Source organism: Dama dama, chromosome 5 (assembly GCF_033118175.1).
Source record: "Dama dama isolate Ldn47 chromosome 5, ASM3311817v1, whole genome shotgun sequence".
In the NCBI taxonomy this organism is placed as follows: domain Eukaryota; kingdom Metazoa; phylum Chordata; class Mammalia; order Artiodactyla; family Cervidae; genus Dama; species Dama dama.
In genome coordinates this window covers 4,877,728-4,901,809 of record NC_083685.1, presented here as the reverse complement: position 1 = coordinate 4,901,809, position 24,082 = coordinate 4,877,728, and the positions used below count along the sequence as shown (strand labels likewise).

The 24,082-nt window shown below is 52.1% G+C and overlaps 1 protein-coding gene across 1 annotated transcript in view; it reads left to right on the top strand.

Moving 5' to 3' along the window:
- The window catches only part of KREMEN1 (kringle containing transmembrane protein 1), a 54,563-nt gene extending 49,136 nt beyond the window's left edge, over positions 1-5,427 (top strand). The window contains exon 9 of the mRNA XM_061141617.1: positions 1,593-5,427. Coding sequence (XP_060997600.1) covers positions 1,593-1,761 — 169 coding nt within the window. The 3' untranslated portion in view covers positions 1,762-5,427. The remainder of the gene's footprint in view (positions 1-1,592) is intronic.
- The last annotated feature ends 18,655 nt before the right edge of the window (positions 5,428-24,082 follow it).

Below are 24,082 nucleotides of genomic sequence, written 5' to 3'. Positions count from 1 at the left end.
TCATTTCAAGGAGGACTGAAATAGTCCAGGCGTAAAACAGGACAATTTCCATTGTTTTGATTTGTGCTGGCCTCTTGATGAGATTTTTACCTAAGAGCAGAGATTCCTAGGATAATACCAGGTATATTTCCTGATGCCATCTAGAATCTGTGAGACAGTCTTAGGAAGAGAAGTTTTATTAACTACTGTTTAATAATTATTTTTAAGGCAGTTATTTAGGAAGCTTATAATAGCTTCACCCTTCAATTCTGACCAATTTGGGAAAAAAATTTTTTTCCTTCTCTTACTTCCACTATTCAGGTTTAACTGTTCTGCCTTTTAGGAAAGGGGCGGTTGTTCATGCACAGGAGTCTGTGCACTTACAGAAGGGCTTGCTAATCTTCCTACCTGTACTCTGTCTTTCCTGTGGTTCCCAGTCCAGGCTCTCTCCATTTCTCTTTTCCTCCAGTTTTATTGAGATACAATTGACATAAAGTCTCTCTCCATTTCAAGGCCTTCCTGAGTGTTGGTGTAAAAGCTACCTTTTCCCCAAGTTTCTGGCTTGTGCTTGATTTTTGGTTTTTTGTTTTCAGTTGTCCTGGGTCTTCGAGTGGGGCCTACTCTTTGTTGCAGTGCGCAGGCTTTTCACTGCAGTGGCTTCTCTCGTGGAGCACGGGGTCTAGGTGTGTGGGCTTCAGTATCTGCGGCACACGGGCTCAGCTGTGGCGGCTCGAGGGCTCCGGCCCACAGGCTCAGTGGTTGCGATGCATGGGCTTAGTTGCCCCGAGGCTGCCACAGACTTTCATACGTTAAATGCCGGCTCCTCTATTGCCCTGTAAAGGCTGCCCTTGGCCCCTTTGACACTACTCATAGGCCTTGCCACCCTGCACTGTACATTTTTCAGGGAAAATAATGTCCTTATTACTGTTTACTGAGCTTCTGATATATATAAATATAATATATATATATATGTTTTTCTTTCTTTTTTTTTGAGTCACAGTTCACACACTCCAGGGAAGCCTCTCTGGCTTAGCAGTCCCGTCTGTGTGTCCCCAACAGCAGGGAGGGGCGGGGTGCTCTCTGGGGCCCAGCACCTCACCATGTGCCGAGACCCCAAAGCCCGTGTGCGTCTCCCATCTGACACCCGGGGCCTCTGCACTTCCCCTGCCCAGCAGCCGAGGGGCTGACTCAGGAGCGGGGCAGATGGGGAGAAAGGCAGGGCCCGCTCCCAGCAGAGCAGGTTTGCCTTCATCCTGTTAGGTAGGTGAGCTTCTGAACAAGTGTCATTCGAAAAGAGTTCGTCTGCTTAAAAAGAGAAGATTTTTTAAAACTCATAAGCTCTCAGGCCAGCCCTTTGCAGATTGGAATAATCCTGCCAGCTAGAAGGTTCTTCGTTACTCTGAGCTGGGACCTGCCCCACTGCACTGCCATCCCATGGGATTTGGGTCACCCGCCTGGCGATCCCTCCAGTCTCTCATGGCAGCTACTAGGTTTCCCCAGGCCTCCTCACCGAGTGTCCTGTTCCATAGGTGCAGGTATCTCATGAAATGGTAGGTTGCTTTGGACGCTTAGTTCTGTTCTACTTGAAAAATTAAGATATTTTTGTTTGACAGATCCCATCGCGTTCCTGCCTCGGGGGACCTTAGGGATTGTCATCAACCAGGGACGTCGGGGGAAATTTGGAGCATTTTTTACGAGCCTTCTACTTCGATTTCCATCTTTAAGAAGAAGCTCAAGTGTCAGAGTCAACCAGACGACCGTAATCCTCTTGTGAGTGACTAAGAGTTCCCCCTCCATGCCAAGGACACGAGATCCCTCTGCACTCGAGGTCCCTGGGGACCGCCTCTCCCGTGGTTTCTTTCCACCAACTCTTCCCCGCCTCGCCTTTGGCCTCCTCCAGGGCAGCAGTCTTCCGCAGGGGCCGCTTGGCCCGGATTCAGCCTGCTTCATCACCACACTCAGGAGAGAGACTCAGGTCCCGGTCTGTGCCCCCTGCGTCTCACTCTCGTCTAGGAGCGGGGGGTTGGGACAACAGGGGCTGAGGTAACGGGGTGATTGTGTCAGGCATGGGGCTCAGGTACATTCTAGACAGCTGTCAGGTAGTGGGTAGGTAGCGCTTCTTCCCAGTTTCGTCCATGCACAGATGGCTTTCTCCTGGTCTTTCTGCTTTGGAACAGGCCAGGCAGAGAGAGTTCTGAGGCTCTCCCGAGGGGTGGCCTGGTCCGGTACTCCCAGGCATTAGCTGCCCTGTGCATGATGTAGGCCCATGCTCTGCGCTGGCTCTGGGCTCTGGGCAAGAATGGGCCTCCTCCAACCTGGAAGGCCGTCAGGTCAAACCTGACACCTTCACACGCGGCTACTTTCTGTTGCTTCTTTGTGCAGCTTGGTGACCAGCAGACAGGTTTGAGGGATGGTCATAGGAAATGTCCAACCATCTATTCACGTAGCAGACTTCACCGGAAGCTTTTCTAGGTGCTCAGTAACTCCTCACTGGGTTTGCTGGCCTCGTCCCTGAGCAGCTTGAGGTTCCGTGGAGCCCAAGCCAAGCCCCATCTGTTGACTCCTAAGCTGCCTCTCTGTTCAGAACAGTGTATATGGGAAAGCATCCAGGCAGCGTCTTGTGACCCCGGGCACCAGCAGTCCCTCCTTTAACTGTCCCTCCTTTTAAAAGAGGATGAGAAATTCCCATGGCCTGGGCGTTCAGTGGTCTCCATGCCCCTTCTTATGGGGACAGGATGGGCTTTGGAATGGCTCAGCGGGGAAAGAGAGGGCTCTTGTCCCTGGTCCCACATCGCCTGCACCACCACCCCCCCAACCCCGACCCAGAGGGGAGCCTCAGAGAGAGGTGTGCAGAGTGCGGAGGGAGGGCGTGGGAACTGGAGCCCCTCCGGGAGAGGCCTCCGGAGATGGAGAGCTGCAGCTGCAGTGGCTGTGGGTGGTAGAGTTGGTGCCATCCCTCACAGCAGCTGGGAGGAGGGCCTGGGCCCCGCGGGCCGGCCTGGCCTTTCTCAGAGTGAGGCTCCCCTGTAGGCACTCCAGGCCTCGTAGGCCTCGGGCCCCATCGCTCCCTGTTTGGGTACTCTGCCCCCCTCCCCCAGCCCCTGGGCTGCTGCTCGCTTGGCCTTCCCTGGGGGCCTGCCACACTGGGAGCCAAATGCACCCAGCTCCCAGAAAGACAGAAGGCCGCATGGGGCCGCTGGGAGGTGACTCCAGCGGCCAGAGAGATGCTGGGAGCTGGCGGGGGGGGGAGAGTTAGAGTGGGAGACGCAGCAAGCCCGCAGGAGGGCGGGGGCGCTGCCCCAGGCCCTGGGGGAGGCTTTGATCTGGAAAGGCAGTTCCCCCAGAGCAGCTGTCTGCCGGCCCCCAGGGTCTGGATACAGGCCTGCCACGTGCAAGGACCACTGGGATGTATGACATGTGCAGTCTCTCCTCCAAACTATTCCTGGCCTTTGTGGAATCTCCTCTCAAACACAAGTGTCAGGTGTGTGCGGTCACTAGGTCCCTGAGCAGCTCAGAGGGAATGTGGGATTGCAGCCGGGAGGGCTCCGCCCGACCAGGAGCAGTTGCTCCAAGCCGCGGGCTCCCTCTGATCACTGGCCCCGGTGCGTCCTGTGGGCCCACCTGCTGTCGTCACACTTGGTGACTTCAGGTCACCGTGTGTCCGAGCAGCCAGAGGAGCCCTTTCTCAGAGATCCCCAAGGTGCTGGAAGCCCAGTGCTATCCTTCCTGCCACCTCGGGTGCAGCCCAGTGACCCAGGATGCACTTACCATCCTGGCAGCAGCCCTGGAAGCCCACACCGGCCTCAGGATGGCACAGGGGGAGAGGGCCATAAACTGTCCCAGGCCGAAGTCTGTAAGCCTGACCTGGCCATGGCCTTGGCTGGAACCTGTCAGCCACCTGCCCAGAGGGGCCCCCTGCACCTAAGTAAACACTTGAGACACAAATTGTCCCAGAAGAGGGGAGGTGTTTACACCTAGGAACAACCAAGGGAGCAGCACTTGATCTGCTAAGAAACCACTTAAGAGGCGAGAAAGTAGGGGTTGGAGGGGGCTGGAAAGGGTGACCCTGAGAAAAGCACACGACAGATCACACGGGCTTAAGTAAGAGGAAGCGTAGGGGCCCCGGGGACCCCGTGGATCAGAGCATCCCTGCCCTGCGGTGATCGGGTGCTGCTGGGACCCAGGCCCCCACCTCAGCCCACGCCCCACTCCGGCCGGCCAGGGAGCCTGGCCTCTTGGCCCCTGGAGGAGGCTCAGGGCGCTCGTGTTCTTCCCCGAGTGGCCAGTGGCTCACAGAACAGAGAGGGAAAGGGAATGAACCCAGGTGCCCGCACATCAGAACAGGGTTGAGGCCCCCTCTTTCTGGGCCTGAGCGAGGTAACTTCTGAAGTGTGGGCTCTAGCTCAAGACTCCAGTCGGCCAGAAACCCACAGAGATCAGAGCACTTGCAGGCGCAGCTGTCCTGGCCCTTCTGCCAAAACCGGGGGGAGGGGGCGGGGGCCTGCATAGGAAGCACCTGCGGCCCCCCCGACCCCGCCCTGCCCATTGTCAGCCCCTGGCAGGAGTGGTCGGACCTGCTCCGTGTCCAGCCAGGTCGTCCTGACCCCAGAGTCACCACGCCCCTGTGAGTTCTGGCACTCCGTCTTCCCAAGCACTTGCAGGTGCCTCTGAGGTTGGCCCCTGGCCTGACCGCACCCCGGCCTCCTGTCGAGCCGGGCCGGCCCGCAGCCCGCGGCCCACAGCCCCGCACTGCGGCCCTCTTGGTTTCCAGTCTCCCTTGCTGTTTGATGTCTGCTTTTGCTGCCACCTTGGGAATGTTTAACCTTCTGATTGTTTCCTCTGGTGTCTCGTTTACCTTCCTCACTGTTCTACCTCCTGGCTGGGGCTCTCAGCTTAGCCGCCCTGGTGCAGGGTGTTTCTCTTCCAGCCGCAGCTGCCTCCCCTCAGGCTGGCCAGCTCAGGGGGACGGGGCCTCACCCTCAGCCTGCAGACCCCGGGGGGCCCATCTCCCAGGTTCCCGTCTTGCTGAGTTGAACACACTCAACGAGGCAGCAGTGGGGTGTGGGGGAAAGTCCAGGTCAGTCTGCTGCTTTGGAAGGGACGTGTCGCCAGGAGCACATGGTCGGGGTTAGGGGCTGCTGCCACGGGCTCCTCCTGGCGTCAGGACCGCCCACACCCATTCACCTTCCCAAGGGGCTGCTGACTCTGGGTGATAAGGCTTTACCTGTAAATATGCTCTGAATATGCAACTTTGAGAATAAAATAGAAACATCATGTATTTTAAAATATAAGATGAAGTGTGACGCACTGTATACAATTTAATATATATTTTTAGGATTTTGTTATTTAAGAAAATGGAATGTAATGGTACTTAACTTTTACAAAAGAGAGAAAAATGTTATTTTTACCATCTGGAGAAAATAAATATTCTCATTGTTGTAGAAACCGCGACGGGCCCAGGGTTGTTGTGTTTATGGGAGGCTCCCAAGCCCGTGGGCCGGGACGTTGCCGTGCTAGGGGCCCACAGGCTCACCCCGGGTCCGTGCCTCTGACCCGCAGCCGATCTCCGACTGGGGAGGTCTGAAGAGTTGGGATCCCACACCCACAGGGCAGCCATGGGCGAGGGCACCGGACCACAGGTCTGAGGTGGCCTCAGGCCGGTTGGTCCACCGTCTGCCCCTGTAAAACACACAGCACCCCTGGCTCAGGAGGTCCACACGATCCCCCGCCTTTCTGAGCGGCTGGCACTTCCTCTCCCTTCCCCGCCCCCCCCACCCCTTCCTCTGTAATAGCGGGGAAAAAGCGCGGGTGTGAGTTGCCCTCTCCTGTGAGGGCTGTGTGCCCCAAAGCCCCTTTCAGCGGGTCCTGAGGAAGCCGAGCGTCAGCCTGTGGGACCCAGCTGTGAGGCTGGGGGTATAGAACAGGGAGCCTGTGAAGGATTTCCGTGGAGGAGCGACGTCAGGTTCCCAGTTGAGAAGCATTTCCCACTTGCATTCAGAGAAGTGGTCGGAGTGAGGTTAAACCAAGGGTGAGGAGGCCAGTCAGAGATGCCGAGGGCCTATCGGGGCTCCCAGGACGGCGCTGTGGTGGGAGGGGAGGGCCTGAGAGAGAGAGCCGGCCGCCTCCACAGGGCCCGGCTCACCCCCAGTCCTCCCACTTGCCACATCACCTTTCAGGTGAGGGCAGTTACAGTACTCAGGTCACCTGGTCGTGATGAGTTGTTGCCTGTGGTATGTTTTCAATAAGCAGTAGCTGCTCCCTGTTCTGGAATGCAGCTGGTAGGTGAAGAGCAAGGTGCTGCCCAAGTGTCCTGACCCGGCTGCTGAGGAGAGAGAGGCCAGTCTCTGCGGTTAAGGACATAAAAAGTGAGGAAACGTGCAGAGCTCTGTCGGGCTGAGTCGAGGGAGGTCCCCATGGGATGTGGAGGCCGAACTGTTAGGCCCAGGACAGGTGGCCTGAGGCCCAGGGAGGGTCAGGACTGGGGGCTGCAGCCCATGAAAGCAGAGGCACAGCTGACATCCCAGGGGTGTGTCTGGGCAGGAGCAGCTGAGGACAGTGTCACGGACACACTCAGGCAGATGCGGGGGAGCCTGGGCAGGAGCGGGGGCAGCCCCAGAAGCCAAGCTTCCGGCCTACCTGGAGCAGGCTGCCGCTGGTTCTGTAAGCCCCCAGGTACAAATCCTCAGGAGGGGACTGGCCGGGCAAAGCCTCCAGCACCACCACCTTAGACGCAGACGTGCTTCTCAGACTGCCGCCTTGACCACTGGCCTGAGAACCCCTGGTGTGCTAGTTCGAAATGGAGGTTCCTGGGCCCTACCCCAGACCCACCAGACTCTCCGGGAAGCCCCTGACTGATGCCGGTGCTCACTGAAATCCAAACACCCTTTTACCTCATTTGAGAAGTTTGGTCAGTAGTCACCTCCTCTGAAAGGAACTGTCCACTCATAGACAGCGGCCTTAAGTTCCCCTGGCCTCTTCCTCTGCAGTCTACAGAGTACTGCTTTCTCAACTAAAAGGCTGTATCGCTCCAGAGATTCATCGAGGGGCAGAGAAGGGCAGGGCATAGCAGTCATTCCAGAAGCTTCTCCGGAAGGCGCTGCCTTGACATGGCTGTTTTGCACCCCCCACCCTCCCCGCCCCCGACGTCGGCCGGCACCTCAGAGGCCAGTGTCACCTGAGCGTCCATCTTCTCTGAGCTCTCCTTCTGCCTTTCCCAGAAGCTCTTGCCTGGCCCTGAAGGAAAATACTAATATTTTTAATGGCTGGTGGAAAGCAAATGGGGCGGCCTTGCTGGTGAACTTCTTAGAGACGGATCCGTCTGCAACAGAAAAATAAACACATGTAGCTAGAACACAGGCACCTGTCCTGCCTGAAGCAGGGCCAGGAGGAGCCCCCCGTTCCGGCCCATCTGAGTGGACTCGGGGGACCGCTGACCTTGATCTCGTCTCCCTGTTCTGAACCTGCAAGATGGGACACTAAAAGCCGCCCACCCGGGAGCTGGCACCAGGGCAGCGTCAGCCTCATCCTCTGTCAGGCAACCAAGGGCCTTCCTCCAGAGACGAAAGGCCTGGACAAGGCCGACCTTGTCCTCAAGCTTGGCGATCACATGACCATCCCCTCTCCCCACGGGGCTGTGCGTGCCTGAAGCTGCAGACGGTCTCTGGAACACAGAGAACTGGGATGCCTTTGTTCCTCTGTGGCAGGGTCGGGTCCCCGTGGGGGATTGTTTTTGCTTGGCTGAAAGGGGCACTTTGGGGAGAGAACATTTCAACCTCAAGAAGCAGCAACATTTGCTTGTAGCTGGAAGTCTCCCTTCCTGGTCTCCAGCTGTTGTCTGGAGCCACTGGGCCCCTGCTGAATGGGACCACGCCCGGCAACTAGGCGCAGACAGCACCGGGCTGGCCTGGCTGTGGACCAGCCTATGTGTGGAGGCTGGTCTCCAGGACAAGCCTGTCGCCGAGGATTCCCTCAGCCCTCTCAGAGGTGGTCACCGGGCCCCGGAATGAGCCTGCCTGCTGTGGATGACTGGGACAGGGAACCGGGCTGCACAGAGAAGCATTTTAGAGGGAAAGCAGATCCAAGCTTGAGGTCCAGAGTAACTCCTCAGGTGGGAAAAAAAGATAACAGGAGAATCTGAAACAGCCAAGCTTCTTGCAACAGAGAACCTTCCAATCTCTTATTTCACTCTCAGGAAATGTCTATTATTGTCCCTGTTCAAATGAAGCCACTGAACTTCTAAAAAAGCAGAATTGGGGGCCTGCTGTTTGGCAGACTGACCGTGTGAATATGTCTCATGAACTCACTTTAGTTGCTGGTACCAAAGATAAAGTCAAATCAAGAGCAGTGGGAATTCAAACCTCCTGTTAGCCAGACACAGGGCAGCTTTTCATGGGCTCCAGGTGAGCTGAGGGAAGCTTCTGAATGTCCAGGGATGCTGATGATGATAATAGTAAGAGCAGGTACCCTTTTGTGGTACCTTGTGTGCCAGACACACTGTGGTCAGCCCTCTACGTCCTCCTGGGGCCAGCCCAGCCTGGGAGCCGAGATTTGGCCAGTGGAGGGCAAGGCCGGGATTGAACCCCTGTCTGCTGGCTACAAACCCAGGGCTCTTGGTTCCTGGTGCTCTGCAAGCCCCTCCCACCTGGGCAGGGGCATGGGTATCTGAGGGAGGCCCCGCGGCCTTCCAAAATCTCCCCCAAATATCATCCATGTTGCCTCCAAACAGCCCAGAGAAAAGTACAGATCAGTGCCTGCAATAAGGGAAGGCATCAAACGTATGCTTCTTTACCTGTTTGAGAACACAGACTCCTTCAGGAATCAGATGAATGTCATGAAGCCCCTCCCCAAAAGACCTCGCCTACAAAAAAACAAATTCTCTGGAAATTCAGAGACACCCCCAAAAACCCTTCCAAGGACTTCAGGTTCATAGTCTCTCATAGTCTCTCCATTAAGCCAAAAGCAAGGGGTACCTGAAAGTTAAAACCAACCAAGAGAAGAAGAATAATGGTAACCATGGATACCTTTTACTGATGGCTCATCCAGGGTCAGGTGCTCGTGCCAGGGGTTAACCAAGTTTTTCTGAAAAGGGCTAAATGAAAATGAAAGTCGCTTAGTCATGTCTGATTCTTTGCGACCCCATGACTGGTGCCTACCAGGCTCCTCTGTCTGTGGAGTTCTCCAGGTAAGAATACTGGATTGGATAGGCATTCCCTTCTCCAGGGGATCTTCTCAACCCAGGGATCAAACCAGGTCTCCTGCATTGCTAAATAGTAACTATTTTACCTTTCCTGGCTCCTACAGTCTCTGATCTCTGTCACATCTCACCTCTACCTGCAGTGGTTGGGGGCAGCATCCACTGGGACCATGGCCCATCCCCAGGGACCCCCAAGGACCCCAGCACTGCAAGTCCTCAAGCCTTGGGTGACTCTGTGAGGGGGTGGGGAATTGGCAGCGGGAGGCGGGCACCAAGGCCCACCCCTCGCAGCCACAGACGATAAACGGAAAGTCCCCTACACATGAACCTTCAAGTTGCAAGCTTTTAAAGATGGAAACGCACATGCCAGCCCCTGTATACCAACTGTGGTACTTATACTACTACACTTTTCAAGGCACTGTCCTGTAAAATAAAATAATGTTTTCTTGGGCTTCCCTGGTGGCTCAGTGGTAAAGAATTCGCCTGCCAATGCAGGAGACACGGGTTCCGTCCCTGGTCCAGGAAGATCCCACATGCCGCAGGGCAACTAAGGCCATGAGCCACAACTACTGAACCTGTGCTCTAGGACCCGGGAGCCACAACTACTGAAGCCCACTCACTCTAGACCCCACATACTTCAACAAGAGAAGCAACCACAATGAAAAGTCCCCACTCTGCAACTAGACAAAAGCCTGCACAGCAATGAAGACCCAGCCAAACATAAATAAATAAAATGATTTTTTTAATGTTTTGTGAGTTTTTTTTTATGTATGTATTATTTATGTGGAAAGTATTATAAACCTATTACCATACAGTACTACATAACCAGTTGTCTTAGCTGGGTACCAAGGCTAACTTCGTTGGACTTAGGAACGCACCCTCAGAACAAAACTCAGTCGTATACGTAGGAGACTCACTGTATAAACAAATGGCAGGTTATGTGCCAATAAAACTTCATTTATGGACTCTGAAACCTGGATTTTATATAACTGTCACACGTCTTTTGATTCTCCCCTGACAATTAACACATGTTCTTAGCTTGTGGGCCATAGGAGAGCAGGCGGCAAGCCTGCAGGCCAGCCCCTGGTGCCAGGCCAACCACTTCTCATCCATCCCGTTGAACGCGTAAAACGGCTGGATGGGTTAGGCCTTCTTATCATCCTTGTCTGTCAGATGAGGACACTGAGGCTCAGAGAGTTTACGTAACTCACTCAGGAAGTGCAGGCTTCGGGGCTTGAACCCGTCCCCAAGCCTGTTTGCTTTCCTGAGAGACAAGCCAGCCGGGTGAGTTTAAATTGTCCAGGAAGGAAAAGGTGCTGGTGCGGAGCAGGAGGAGGTCCCTGGGAGCATGAGGTGGTGATGGGGGAGGCTCTTTGCTCGAATGGCCTGCCCTGCAGGGTGGGTGGGGAGCGACTACTTTCCTCCAGAGAAGGAATTCTCAGATCCAGGACAGCTGGTGGCCCTTGCATTGTTTTGCTCTCCCAGGTTCTCTTAATTATAACCAATTTGCCACCCTCAGCAATGCCTTGTTCTCCTCTGCTAATACCCATGAGTTGGAACCATGAACCAGACTCCTGGCCAACTGCTGGGCTAAAATCACTTCCCTTTCCCACATAGGGAGCCCCAGTCTCTTAGAAACTGGCCTTCTCATTCCCGCAAGGCAGCTAGGGCTGCCCTTTTGCACGTGGCCTTGCTTGACGGAGCTCTGCCATCAAATCTCTTAGCAAAGGGTCTCAGCACAGAATCTGTTTCCCTTTGTCTGACTCCATGCCTCCCCAGCTGGCTCTCAGGGCAGGGAGCGGACCTCACAGGTGGCCCTTGGCCCTTCGCCACTTCATCCCCACTGAGTCATTTGCAACTTGGGCCCAAGGCTTGGGAGCTTCCACCCCAGAAACACACTCGGGGCCGCACCTCCGTCTTGTTTGGCGTGACAGGGACCAGAAGCTGAACCTGAGGAAGGCAGCCCCTGAGGGATGCAGGGAGGAGACGGGCTTGCTGCCACACTCATGTAGGTAACCTTAGCCAAACCACGGGGCTTCACGGAGGAAGCCATGACTCCTCATCAGAGGAGCATGAAGACCATGAGCTCTGGACTTGTGGGGGCCAGGTTTCAGGCGGTGTCTGCCATGGAACCTGCTCTCAGACCTCAGGCAAATTACCTTTCTAACCTCAGTTGACTCATCTGTAAAACAGGTCTAGCAGTAGTTTCTCAGAGAGTTGTTGTGAAGGTGAAATACCGTAATACAGGTAAAGTATTCAGTTCTGGCAGTAAACGAAGGTGGTGACACTCTAGCAACATAGGTCTGGAGATGGTCAGCATGTCTAAGGCCTGGTTCACAGTCCCGACTCTGCAAACAGGAGCGGACTCAGGTTTCTGCAGCCTGACCTCCTGGGGACCACCGACAGCAGGGGAACTTCAGGCGTGCCCTGCCTCTGAGACTGAAACCCTGTTTATCAAATTCCAAGCACACAATGCACTGAGAAAGGGTAGTTTGCGCCTCAGAAAATGACTCCTGACTCAGTTCCTTTTAAATAGCTAATTTCCCCCAAAATGTTCAATATGTGGCCCTATTTTGTAAAACTATCTGCTGACCATCACCTTTTCAGCAACATTATCTTTTTTTTTTTTTTTTTTTGGATATTTGTTTTTTTTTTTTTTTTTCTTTTTTTTTTTATTATTATTTTTTTTTCCCAGTGGGTTTTGTCATACACTGATATGAATCAGCCATGGATTTACATGTATTCCCAATCCCGATCCCTCCTCCCACCTCCCTCTCCACCCGATTCCTCTGGGTCTTCCCAGTGCACCAGGCCCGAGCACTTGTCTCGTGCATCCCACCTGGGCTGGTGATCTGTTTCACCATAGATAGTATACATGCTGTTCTTTTCAAATATCCCACCCTCACATTCTCCCACAGAGTTCAAAAGTCTGTTCTGTGTTTCTGTGTCTCTTTTTCTGTTCTGCATATAGGGTTATCGTTATCACCTTTCTAAATTCCATATACATGTGTCAGTATGCTGTAATGTTCTTTATCTTTCTGGCTTACTTCACTCTGTATAATGGGCTCCAGCTTCATCCATCTCATTAGGACTGGTTCAAATGAATTCTTTTTAATGGCTGAGTAATATTCCATGGTGTATATGTACCACAGCTTCCTTATCCATTCATCTGCTGATGGGCATCTAGGTTGCTTCCATGTCCTGGCTATTATAAACAGTACCTTTTCAGCAACATTATCTATTGGGTGAAAATACCCTTCTCTGCTGGCCTCCTTGCCTGCAGTGGATTTTTTTCTTTTTTTCCTGACCTGTTGCTTCAGGTCAGGAAGCTTCCCTGATGGCTCAGTCGGTAAAGAATCCACATGCAATGCTGGAGAACCCAGCGTTCATTGATAAGATCCCCTGGAGCAGGAAATGGCAACCCACTCCAGCATTTTTGCCTGGAAAATCCCATGGACAGGGGAGCCTGGCGGGCTACTGTCCATGGGGTCACAAGAGTTGGACACAACTTAGTGCCTAAACCACCACGTTCAGGTCAGGAACAAATGCAGAACTTGGATGTCCTTTTATTTCCCTCATGGCCCCAGGTGGGCAAGCGGACAGGCCAGCCCCGAGGCCCAGCTCCCCATTCCACACTGCCCGGACCCTGCCTCCTCCGCCCTGGCTCTCCTGACTAGAGCCACCCCTCTTCAGACTTGCTCAGCAGTGCCCCCAAGTGGTATGATTAGAGAGCTGCAACTGAACTGCAGCCTCCGCCCAAAGCTCTGGGCCCTAACCCTGAAGACTAATTCAGGACACTCTTTCTCACCACTGACACCTAGGAGCTCTTGGATTCTCAAACTGTCTCCCCAGAAGGCGAGTCCTCTGAGCCCTGACCCCACGGGACCCAACAACAGAAAGATCTTTACTTAAGAGCATCCTCTTTGTTTTCTTATAAAAAGAACACATTGCATCAGCAGGTAAGTGAGCAGATGAGTTGTTCTACTTCCATACTATGAAATGCTGTGTCAGCATTCAACACATTTTATTTGATGCATTTATATGTAGCTTGAATCTTTTATATTCTTGAATTACATGTGCAATTTTGGGGGGGGGGGGAACACATTGTTTGTTTTTTTAATGGAAAGTGTAAAAAAACACAAAGAGCAACATTTGCCTCTCACTGGCACACCACTCAGAAGAAAGAAAGCACTTCTTTCTTCTGTTGAAGAGTGAAAATGCTGGGAAGGACTGAGCCCTGAGAAGCAGCACATCTCCTACCTGGGGAAGTCACCTGGGGTCCCCAGGCTGGGCTGACAGCTGCTGGCCTTCCCCACCCTGACCTGAGCCACCCCCAGAGGCACCTGCTCCTGTAGGGGGCCTCCCCAAAGCCTCTTTCTCCCTGGGGCCAGCAGAACACTCAGCTCGCAAGCCAAAAGTTCCTTCTCTTTGTTAACTACAAAATAAACATCTCCAGCCCCCCTGGGCTACTTGCAGTACAAATGTTTATGCCTTTGGAAAGAGAAAAAAGACTCTTGCAAGTTCTCCCAAGCAGATGGGCGCCAAGTTTGTAATTAACCCTCAGCAGTTGGGGTGTCTGATCTTCCGCCAACGGGTCTGTAGCAGGTTGGGGGTGGGGGTGGTGGCTGATGTGGGCTTCTGCTATAAATTTGCTTTTGATGGGCTTTTGAGGCCTTGGAACGCTCTCTGGAAAGGATGCTGGCTACATCTTTAAAACTCTGAATTAGGCACTAGGGACAGACCCCTAGAGAAAGCCCCCAACACAGCAGCACCCACTCCAGGTGAAGGGCTGTGAGCACCTACAGCACTCAAACCACTTGGGGGCGAGACCCCTCATGTTGGTGTGTACACAGAGGCGGGGGTGGGGGGGCAAGGCTGACATTTGCTGAAGATCAGGTACTTTGTCCTGTCAACAGTGGACATTGATTAAACATCCGAGGACCAGGCTCCCTGCTAAACTCAACACACTTTGTATTATTTCATTTGAGCCTCCTAGCCACCCACTAGGGTGGGTATGGTTATATTCACATTTCACAGATGAGGAAACTGAGTCTCAGAGAAATCAAGTTTGCTTTTCTCTTATTTTTCCCCCCGGTCTCATTTAATCCTGGCTAGTTAGGTCCTCTTCTTCAGACAGAAGGCAGCTCTTGCCCGAAGTCATCGACCTGGTGACTGGAGGGCAGAGCTGGGACTGAAACCCAGGGCTTTGCAACTTCAAAGTCACATCCGGCCACCCCTGTGTGTTTGTGGTTCATGAACACAAAGGACAGTATCGCCTTTCAGACCCCTGGAAACAACTCCGAACTAAAAAACCCACCTCTGGGGTAAGCACCCAGAGGGAGTGAGGGCCAGCGGTCAGCCCCCACGTCCTAAAGCCTCTCAGGGGAGGCTGGGGGCATCTCAAAGGATCAGCCTCCTCTGTCTCTCCACGGGAGAAACTGGGGCCCAGAAGGCAGAATTCATGCTCCCATGTTGCCACCAGGACCTCGCCTCCACAGTCCATGCCCTTCACACAACTCCATGGAGCTTCCTGAAAAAACTGAAGCTGGTGGCAAGCACTGGACGGAGAAAATGGGGCAAAAGCTGATCTTCCAAATTGCCTGGGTCTTTGGTCTAGGTGGAGGGCATCACCCAGTCTAAGGGTGTTTCCTTCTTGATGCAGAATTGGCCATGGACTGCTGCCATCTTTAGCTCCAGCATCATGTGCATTCAAGGCACCCTTAGGGTCAACAAACCGTGCTGGGAGCCAGTGTAGGTAGAGGGTCTCCAGGAGATATTTTATGGGTGGGACCCAGGAAAGTAGTCCTTCACTGTACTTCACTTCCTCCCACATCCTATTGGCCATAACTAGTCACATGGGCTCAGCTGGATGCAAGGCCTTCTGGGAAATGTAGTCCTGCAGGAGCGTCAGCGTGGGACATGAAATAGGTCCATCGAAGGCACTGTTTCTGCTACAACTATTCAAAAATCCCACAGTCGTATCAGGGCCTGAAATGCCTCAAGATCTGAAGGAGGTCCAGGGTGAGTGCTGCTCAGCATGTAGGAGGAGCAACAGAGGGTGAGGCTGGAGAAGTGGGCCGGCCCAGCATGAGAAACACCAGCGGAAAAGTAGGAAGGAGAGAGGATCCTGATTTGCAATCAGGCCCTTGTGGCTCAAGTCCCTGACATCAGTCCAGCCACAGCAGGAGAGGGACAGGATGGTGCCAGAGCGAGAGGCAGAATCTTCCAGATGAATGTTAAGGGAAATCCTAGAGCCCCGAAGATGTTCAGAGGAGGCCCCACCAGCCAAGACTCCTGGCCGGCTTTCCAGAAAAGAAGAGGATGCAAGGGGGAGCTGGAAGAGAGGAGAGGAGGGAAGCGAGCACAGGGCGCCAGGGAGGGAGTTCTGAGACCTCGGCGGCTGGTGCCAGCAGGGCCCGCTTCCCATGAAGGCTCACTGCAGGGACACAGGGCCGCACGTTCAGAAGGGCCCGTGCTCCGCTCTGCTGTGGCCATCTGGAGAGTCCTAATAATTTTCAAAGGAGCCCCACATTTTCACTGTGGATTGGGCCCCACAAAATTGTGTAGCCAGCCCTATGTCCAGTGGTATGGGCGTGATGACCCTGCCTCCAGGGCAGAGGTGCTGCTGACAGAGGCTACTTTCCAGCCTGATTGTACAACAGGGCAACAAGAAGTGAAACTGGAGGCAGATGGGGGTAGGGGTGTGGTCGGCTCAGGTGTGTCTTGTAACTTAACATTCTCAGGTATAAACATTTAGGATGGACTGGTTTCAGATTCTACCGATTGGGAGGAAAAAGATGCTAGCCAGTGAGAGATTTTTTTTTAAATTGAGAATGATGAACTCTCTAAGAGATGTGATTTTTTTGTTCAAATAAGAAGATCCTCTTATTTATTTTGGCTGTGTAGCACATGGGATCCTAGTTCCCCAACCAGGAATGGAACCTGCCCCTGCCCACCCCCCGCCCCCCCACCACATTAGAAGCACAGAGTCTTCACCACTGAATTGCCAGAGAAGTCCTGAAATGTGATGTTGAAGGCAACAGATAATGGATGAAGTCCAGGTGCCCAAATGGGGAAATGGGGGCATTAAATAGGGGGATTAGAGCAAGGTTCATCCTAATCTTAGGAGTCTCTACCTTCATATACCAAGAGACATTCAAGGAGGCCTACCTGTACAGTTTTTTTTTAAAACCAGTCCTGGTGTTGCTGACATTACAAAAGCAGGAAACAGGTTAACTAATCCAAAAGGGAAATGGCTGTGGATGGTGGCCGTGGGGATCCTCTTACAGTCAAAGAGAGAGTTTCAGACGTAGTTGGCAAACTGACAGGACCAGCCCTCCACCGCGTCACCCAGAACAGGCCACAGCCTAAGGGAAGAAGAACCTAGTGCAATGAACTGGACCTCGACACACAGCCTGATTCCAAAGAAGAGGAATGACTCATAACTTGCTGAGTACACACAGTACCAGACACTGCACTACACACCTCTGTGAGTTATACTCGGCTATATGACCTGTCCCGTATTGGAGAAGTTTAAAACAATGAAAAGGTATTATCAGCAGTTTCCCTGCCTAAGGATTCAGGAGCAGCTGAGTTGAGTGGCTTTGGTTTAGGGTCTCCCACGAGGTTATAGTCAAGATGTCAGCAAGGAAACAGCTTTCCACTGTGGCTCAGAGGTAAAGAACCCACCTGCCAATGCAGGAGTCTTGGTTCGATCCCTGGGTCAGGAAGATCCCCTGGAGAAGGAAATGACAACCCACCCCAGTATTCTTGCCTGGGAAATCCCATGAACAGAGGAGCCTGGCGGGCTACAGTCCATGGGGTCACAGAAGAGTCAGACTTGGCTGAAGCGACTAAACAACAACAACAATAGCAGGGGAGGATGAAAGGAGGAAACCCCAAAGGAATCCAGCCCAAGTCACATATGTTTTATGATCTGTATGGGCACATGAATGTGTGGCTTGCTCAGGCTCAGTGGTTGCAGTCGTTTCATGGCAGCGGTGGCCTCGTCAGTGACATCAGTGGTCCCCAGGCCCAGGGCAGGCTTCTCTGAGAATGTCCCAGAACCAAGTTGCATATCGTTTTCTTGTTAGCAACATCCTGGTGTGCATATGTCACTGGGGCACCTCACGGGAAGGAGGATTTGGGCATCCCCGGATCTCCCAGCCGGACATCAGCCCCAAGGACCGCAGTGCCACCAGGACCTTGACCACCGGCTTCGAGCATCAGTGGGCGGCCTGGGCCCCCAGCAGAAGACAAGGGTAGTGAGGGATGACAGGTGAAGCGTGCGCCCTCGGAGAGGGCCCACGCGCGCACGTGAGAGAGCCCGGGGGCCCTCGGACAGCACACTGAGACTTTGTGGGAGGCTGGTCACCCCATCTTCGGACCAGACCTGCCTAATTTACCTCTCGTTACAGACACCTTCCTAAACGCCAGGACCAAGTGATTTAGGGTACAATCCAGAGTGTCTGCCTGTCGGGCCCCCTCCCAGTGGAGGCTCACACCCCTCCAGCATCCTCAGCAGGTGGCCCTCCACGCCTGCACGCACCTTCCTGCGGCCGGAAGCTCCTGCCTACGCAGGCAGCTGCTCCTTCACTTTACAACGCAACTCTCGCCTGTCTGGCCCTTGGACTCTTGCTGGCCCAGAAACGTGGGCCTTGTCCCGACCTTTCTCTCAGGCCCATCCACCGCCCTTCATCCCTCTGCCACCGCTGAGGTCAAGTCATGACCACCCCTTGCTGCGTGACAGCAGAAGTCTCCTTGGCGGTTTCCCGACTCCTGTCCATTCTCCACCTTCCCACGGGGCAGGGGGCGCCTCCTGAACCCAAAGCTGACCAGCTTCCTCCTGCCTAAATCTCTCCACAGCCAGACGCCAGCCCCGAGAATCCCACTGCTTCCAGGATAACAGGGCTGGTATGATCTGGCCTCAACCTCATTAAGAAGACGGAGAGGCACTCGATGGCCCACAGTCTGTGGAGTCTGTTTCTCTCTAAATAAATCCTCTTCTTATCTATCAAAAAAAGGAGGAGGAGGAGGAGGAGGGGGAGAAGGAGAAGGGACTTCCCTGGTGGTCCAGTGGTTAAGAATTCGCGTGCCAATGCAGAGTACTTGAGTTCCATCCCTAGTCTGGGAAAATCCCACGTGCCATGGAGCAACTAAGTCCATGCTTCACAACTACTGAGCCCACGCTCTGGAGCCCAAGAGCCTCAGCCAGAGAGTAGCCCGCACACAGCAATGAAGACCCAGTGCAGCCTAAATAAATAATAGAAAGTTGAAAACAAATTTTATTAACTTAAAGAAGATGATAGTGGTGATTGCTAACACTTATACAGCACCTACCAAGCTCCAGGCACTGTTTAAATGCCCCAAACTGCCGTGCTGACACCTTGATTTTGACCCAGTGAGACCCATTTCCAACTTCCGACCTGTAGAATGTAAGGGAATAAATCTGTGTTGTTTGAAGCCACTAAGTTTGTGGCAGTCTGTTACAACAGCCATAGGAAATGAATACATCCTATTCGAAATTTAAATGGAGAACTTTAAAAAAAACCTATTAATTTGCTTAAAAATAACAGTGAGTATATTTCTTGTTATACTAAGAATATTTTTATTTTAAAGTAACTATATTTTTAAAAAACATTAGTGTGAAGATGGCTTTGAAAAAAATACTTTTGCAAACCTTTTTATGTCTGGCTCCACAGAATGATGGCTGGATTCCCATGTCTGCGCCTGCACTCTGTCTGTTGTGATGTAGTGTTTGGGTTGAAAATATGAAGAAAATTCAGCCTCAACAGATAGGAAGGTGGAAAAAAAGGAGGAGCATTTTCAAAGCGTTTTCAGATAACAATGGCTATTTTTCTTCGATATAAACTAGAATGCGAAAGTGGCAATTTCTCAAAGGTTACTTGCAGTGTGGAGTCTGAAATCATATCAATGGTCTTTGTTATGATGGCCTTTGAGTGATTCTGGCCTTGATACCCCTTTGCTGCCCAGAGGAGCTGGCAGTCCCCTTGCTGGGGCGGGGGGGTGGGGTGGGCAGGGAAGGTGTTGGAGGTAACCCAGCCCTAGTAGGAGGTGGGTCAGGGGAAGGACAGAAGTGACATTGGCGTGGGAGCAGCGAAGCAGTTCGGGACAGTGGCATTGGATTCAACCAGCTGAGATCTTTAGAGGCCGCTGGTGACAATATGACACTGCCCCATCCCCTCCCCATAGACAATCACAACTCTAACAGAACTAACCCTAAGACACAAACCTTTGTGCACGTTGGAATTAAAATAGCTTCTCTCTCTAGATCTTCTGCTGTCTTCTAGCCAGCTTCTGGCCAGGTTTGTCAGAACCACCTCTGCTCACCTCTCTGGCCCTGCAGTTGAGACGAGCTGAGTGGGAATGCAGGTCCTACCACGCTCCAGGCCTGTGCCCCTCGGTACAGCAGGCGTCTTCCCACCTGTCCACCAGGCTTGTGAGGGTCCTGAGAGGAGGCTTGTGAGGCACGGTGCCTGGTGTGTGCACGTTCAAGTTTGCTGTGATTCTTGCGGGAGTGCAAGTGACCTTCCAGGGGCCTCCAGCTGGCTCCTGCAGCCCAGATCTTTCAGCCAGGGCCCAGGACTTGGCGAGGGTGGCCAAACTGTCCACTCTCCCCTCAGCTCCATAACTCGGGGTTTCTCTGGAAGCCACAGGGCTGGGGAGGGAGCTGTCAATGAAAATAATCCACAAACAATCTATAATAGGAATAGCAAAGAGTTTTATTTGAGCCAAACAGAGGACGATAGCCAGGAAGACAGGTTCTCAGATAACTCTGAGAAACTGCTCTGTAGAAGCATGGTTTTCAGCACAGTTTTGGGTCTTGTCAGAACAAAGAACATCAAACGCATCAGGGATACTTTCCTCCAAGTTTAAAAAAAGAACAGATCAGCATGGACACAGCGAATCAGCGTGACCTTGGCACCTGGGAAGGGAGTCTTAGCATCAGAGGAGAACAAGCAAGCATTGGCATCCCAGGAAGGGAGGCATTTAGTCTGTGTTTTTATCATGGTCATTCTTTACTTGCAGTCAAATATCCCTTTTTATTTTAAATCAAAGCAGACATGCAATGTATGTTTAATAGATCACAAATGGGCCGTACTAGTTAGCATAAAATTCAAGTTAACTCATGTATAAGCCAGAATGACTCCCCCGGACACCAATACACTGGACATTTCTTTTATCAGAGGAATACAAGGAAATGTCTCAAACACAAGCAACCTCTCCATCTCCTCTTCCCACAGAGCCCAGAGCTGCTGCGGCTGCTTCCAGAAGGATGGGCTTGGGGAGGCTGGGGTGGGGGTGGAGGGACACAGGTCAGGAAGGCAGCACACTTGTCCCACAAAATGGAATAAATATTTACCATTTTACTTTAATAAATATTTTGAAGTATAACACAGACTAGGTGGCATAAACGACAGAAACTTATTTTCTTGCAGATCTAAAGGCTGGGAGTCCAAGACCAGGGTGCCGGCAGGTGTGGTTTCTCCTGAGGCCCCTGTCCTTGGCTTGCAGACGGCCACCACCCTCTTGCCACTCTGCACGTGGTTGTCCCGTGTGCACGTGCACTCCTGGGATCCCATTGCGTGTCCAGATTTCCTCTTCTCCAGGCATATCAGATTAGGGTCCACCCGAATGACCTTGGTTTAACTTAATCTCTTCTTTTGGTCCACACGTTGTTACTTTTTGAGACACCTGGGGTTAGGACATCAACATATGAATTTGGGAGTGGGCACAGTTCAACCCTACGCAGGTTTAGTCTGAGCCGCGGGGCTGCAGGCAGTGGGAGGAAGCACAAGGGAAGTGGGCGTGGGAACAGGACCCACGATCAGAGGAGAGGGAGGCTCCGGGGAGGCTGCCTGCGGTCGCGGCCATCCGAACGCGTGTTGTAAAAGGGTTTCCGGACACAGAGTGTTGCAGAAGGAAGGGAGTTTATGAAGAACAAAGAGCAGAGATAGTGTGGGCTCTCTGAGCACACATCGGCTGACTTTGTGACAGACCAGAGAAATCCGACGGGACGCCGTTAGAACAGCGGGCCGGCTCAAGGGAAAGCCGACGCTTTCATGGGTTAGAAGCCGCTTTCATAGGTTAGAAGCCACTTTTATAGCTTCAAGACGAAGAGAATTCCTGCTGGAAGGGTGGCATTAGGTGATTAGGGCGCCAAGGGTGAGCACTGAGGGGGGCATTTTTGCCTAATACAGCGTTAGGAAGCTTGCGGGTGATGATCAAGGGGGCTTTTGGCAATGGTTTCAAAGGAGCTCAAAGAATCCCATGGACAGAGGAGCCTGGTGGGCCACAGCCCCTGGGGTCACAAAGAGTGGGACACGACTGAGCAACTAACACTTTGTAACACTTTCACACTTTTTTTTACAAGGGCTCAGTCAGTTCCCGGGGTGACCTTGGTTCTGGCATCTGTGGCCTTGCGATGGGACTCCACAGCTGCCACAGAGATCTTTCTGGGAAGCCAGGAGCCAGGGGTACATACCGTGTCTGTACTGCTAAGTGGCACAGAATCCAGGAGGCGGTCTCTGTCTGGCCGGAGCTTCACTGGTAGGCCCACAGCCCCGTCAAGGCCTGAGGCCTTCCGGAAAGTAGAAATTGGAACTTGGGTGTCAGCCCAGCCCAGCAGAGGGGCCTGGGAAGGAGATAGCTAGGGAGGCAGCCGTGAGGGCCATGGGGCCCAGGGCGAAGATGACATTGAACACACACCTCCCTCCTGGGCGTCTCCTTGCCAGAGATGGGTGTTCGCCCACAGGCCCTGGACAGATCATCTCTGCACAGCCTCAGCCTCCACCATGACTGAGAAATACTCCTGCAGTTTCTGCAGCAACCCCTGACCTTCCTTTCACTGTCTGGACTGGCTCAGGCTTTCTCCACATTCCTTTCAACTTAATTGACATTTATACAGCTTCCTACCCCCAAATTGCAGAATCCACATTCTTTTCAAATGCATATGAAACATTTACCAAGATAGACCATATTCTGGGCTATAAAACAGACCTCAGTGAATTTTAAAGGATTTGAGTAAGCTTCTGCCTTAAGAAATTAAAAGAGAAGAAGAAAAAGAAGAAGGAGAGGGACTTCCCGGGTGGCCGGGTGGTCAAGAATCTGCCTTCCAGTACAGGGGATGTGGGTTTTGATTCCTGGTCGGGGAACTAAGATCCTGCATGCCTTGGGGCAACTAAACCTGCATACTGTAATGAAGACCCAGAACGACCAAAAACAAGAAGAGCAGGAGAAGAAGGAGGGGAGTGGTCTTTGCTGAGTATATAGAGCTTCTCCATCTTGGTCTGCAAAGAATATGATCAACCTTATTTCAGTATTGACCATTTGGTGATGTCCATACGTAGAGTTGTCTCTTGTGTTGTTGGAAAAGGGTGTTTGCTATGACCAGTGTGTCCTCGTGACAAAACTCTGTTAGCCTTTGCCCTGCTTCATTGACTGTTACTCCAGGTATCACTTGACTTCCTACTTTTGCATTCCAATCCCGTATGATGAAAAGGACATCATTTTTTGGTGTTAGTTCTAGAAGGTCTTGTAGGTCTTCATAGAACCAGACAACTTCAGCTTCTTCAGCATTAGTGGTTGGGGCATAGACTTGGATTACTGTGATGTTGAATGATTTGCCTTGGAAACAAACCAGGATCATTCTGTTGTTCTTGAGGCTGCACCCAAGTACTGCATTTCAGACTCGTTTGTTGACTGCAAGGGTTACTCCATTCCTTCTAAGGAATTCTTGCCCACAGTAGTAGATATAATGGTCATCTGAATTAAATTCACCCATTCCCATACATTTTAGTTCACTGATTCCCAAGATGTTGATATGCACTCTTGCTATCTCCTGTTTGACCATGTTCAATTTACCTTGATTCATGGACCTAACATTCCAGGTTTCTATGCAATACTCTTCTTTTCAGCTTTGGATTATACTTTCACCACCAGAAATATCCACAACTGAGTGTAATTTCCATTTTGGCCCAGCCACTTCATTCTTTCTGAAGCTATTAGTAATTGCCCTCCACTCTTCCCTAGTAGCATGTTGGGCACTTTCCAACCTGGGGTGGGGGTGGGGTTCATCTTTTGGTGTCATATCTTTTTGTCTTTTCATACTGTTCATGGGGTTCTCAAGGCAAGAATACTGGAGTGGTTTGCCATTCCCTCCTCCAGTGGACCACGTTTTGTCAGAACGCCTCATTATGACCCATCCTTCTTGGGTTGTATGGCTTGGCTCATAGCTTCATTGAGTTATGCAAGTCCCTTCACCATGACAAGGCTATGATACATGAAGGAAAGCTATGACAAAGCTAGACAACATATTAAAAAGCAGGGATATCACTTTGCCCACAAGGGTCAGTACAGTCAAAGCTATGGTTTTTCTGGTAGTCATGTATGGATGTGAGAGCAGGACCATAAAGAAGGCTGAGAACTGATGAATTGATGCTTTTGAATTGTAGTGCTAGAGAAGACTCTTGAGAGTCCCTTGGACAGCAAGGAGATCAAACCAGTCAATCCGAAAGGAAATCAACCCTAAATATTCATTGAAAGGACTGATACTAAAGCTCCAATATTTTGGCTACCTGATGTGAACAGCTGACACTAGAAAAGACCTTGATGCTGGAAAAGATTGATGGTAAAAGGAGAAGGGGGCATCAGAGGATGAGTTGGTTGTGAATTTGAGCAAACTCCGGAGGATAGTGGAGGACAGGGGAGCCTGGCGTGCTTCAGTACATGGGACTGCAAAGAGTCGGACATGACTTATCAATGGAACAACAACAAAGTGGTCTTTGCAGATATAATTAAGAGTTGTGAAGTGAGAAGATCATCCTGGATTATCTGGGTGAACCCTAAATCCAATAACGAGTATTTTTATAGGAGACACATGAGGAAAAG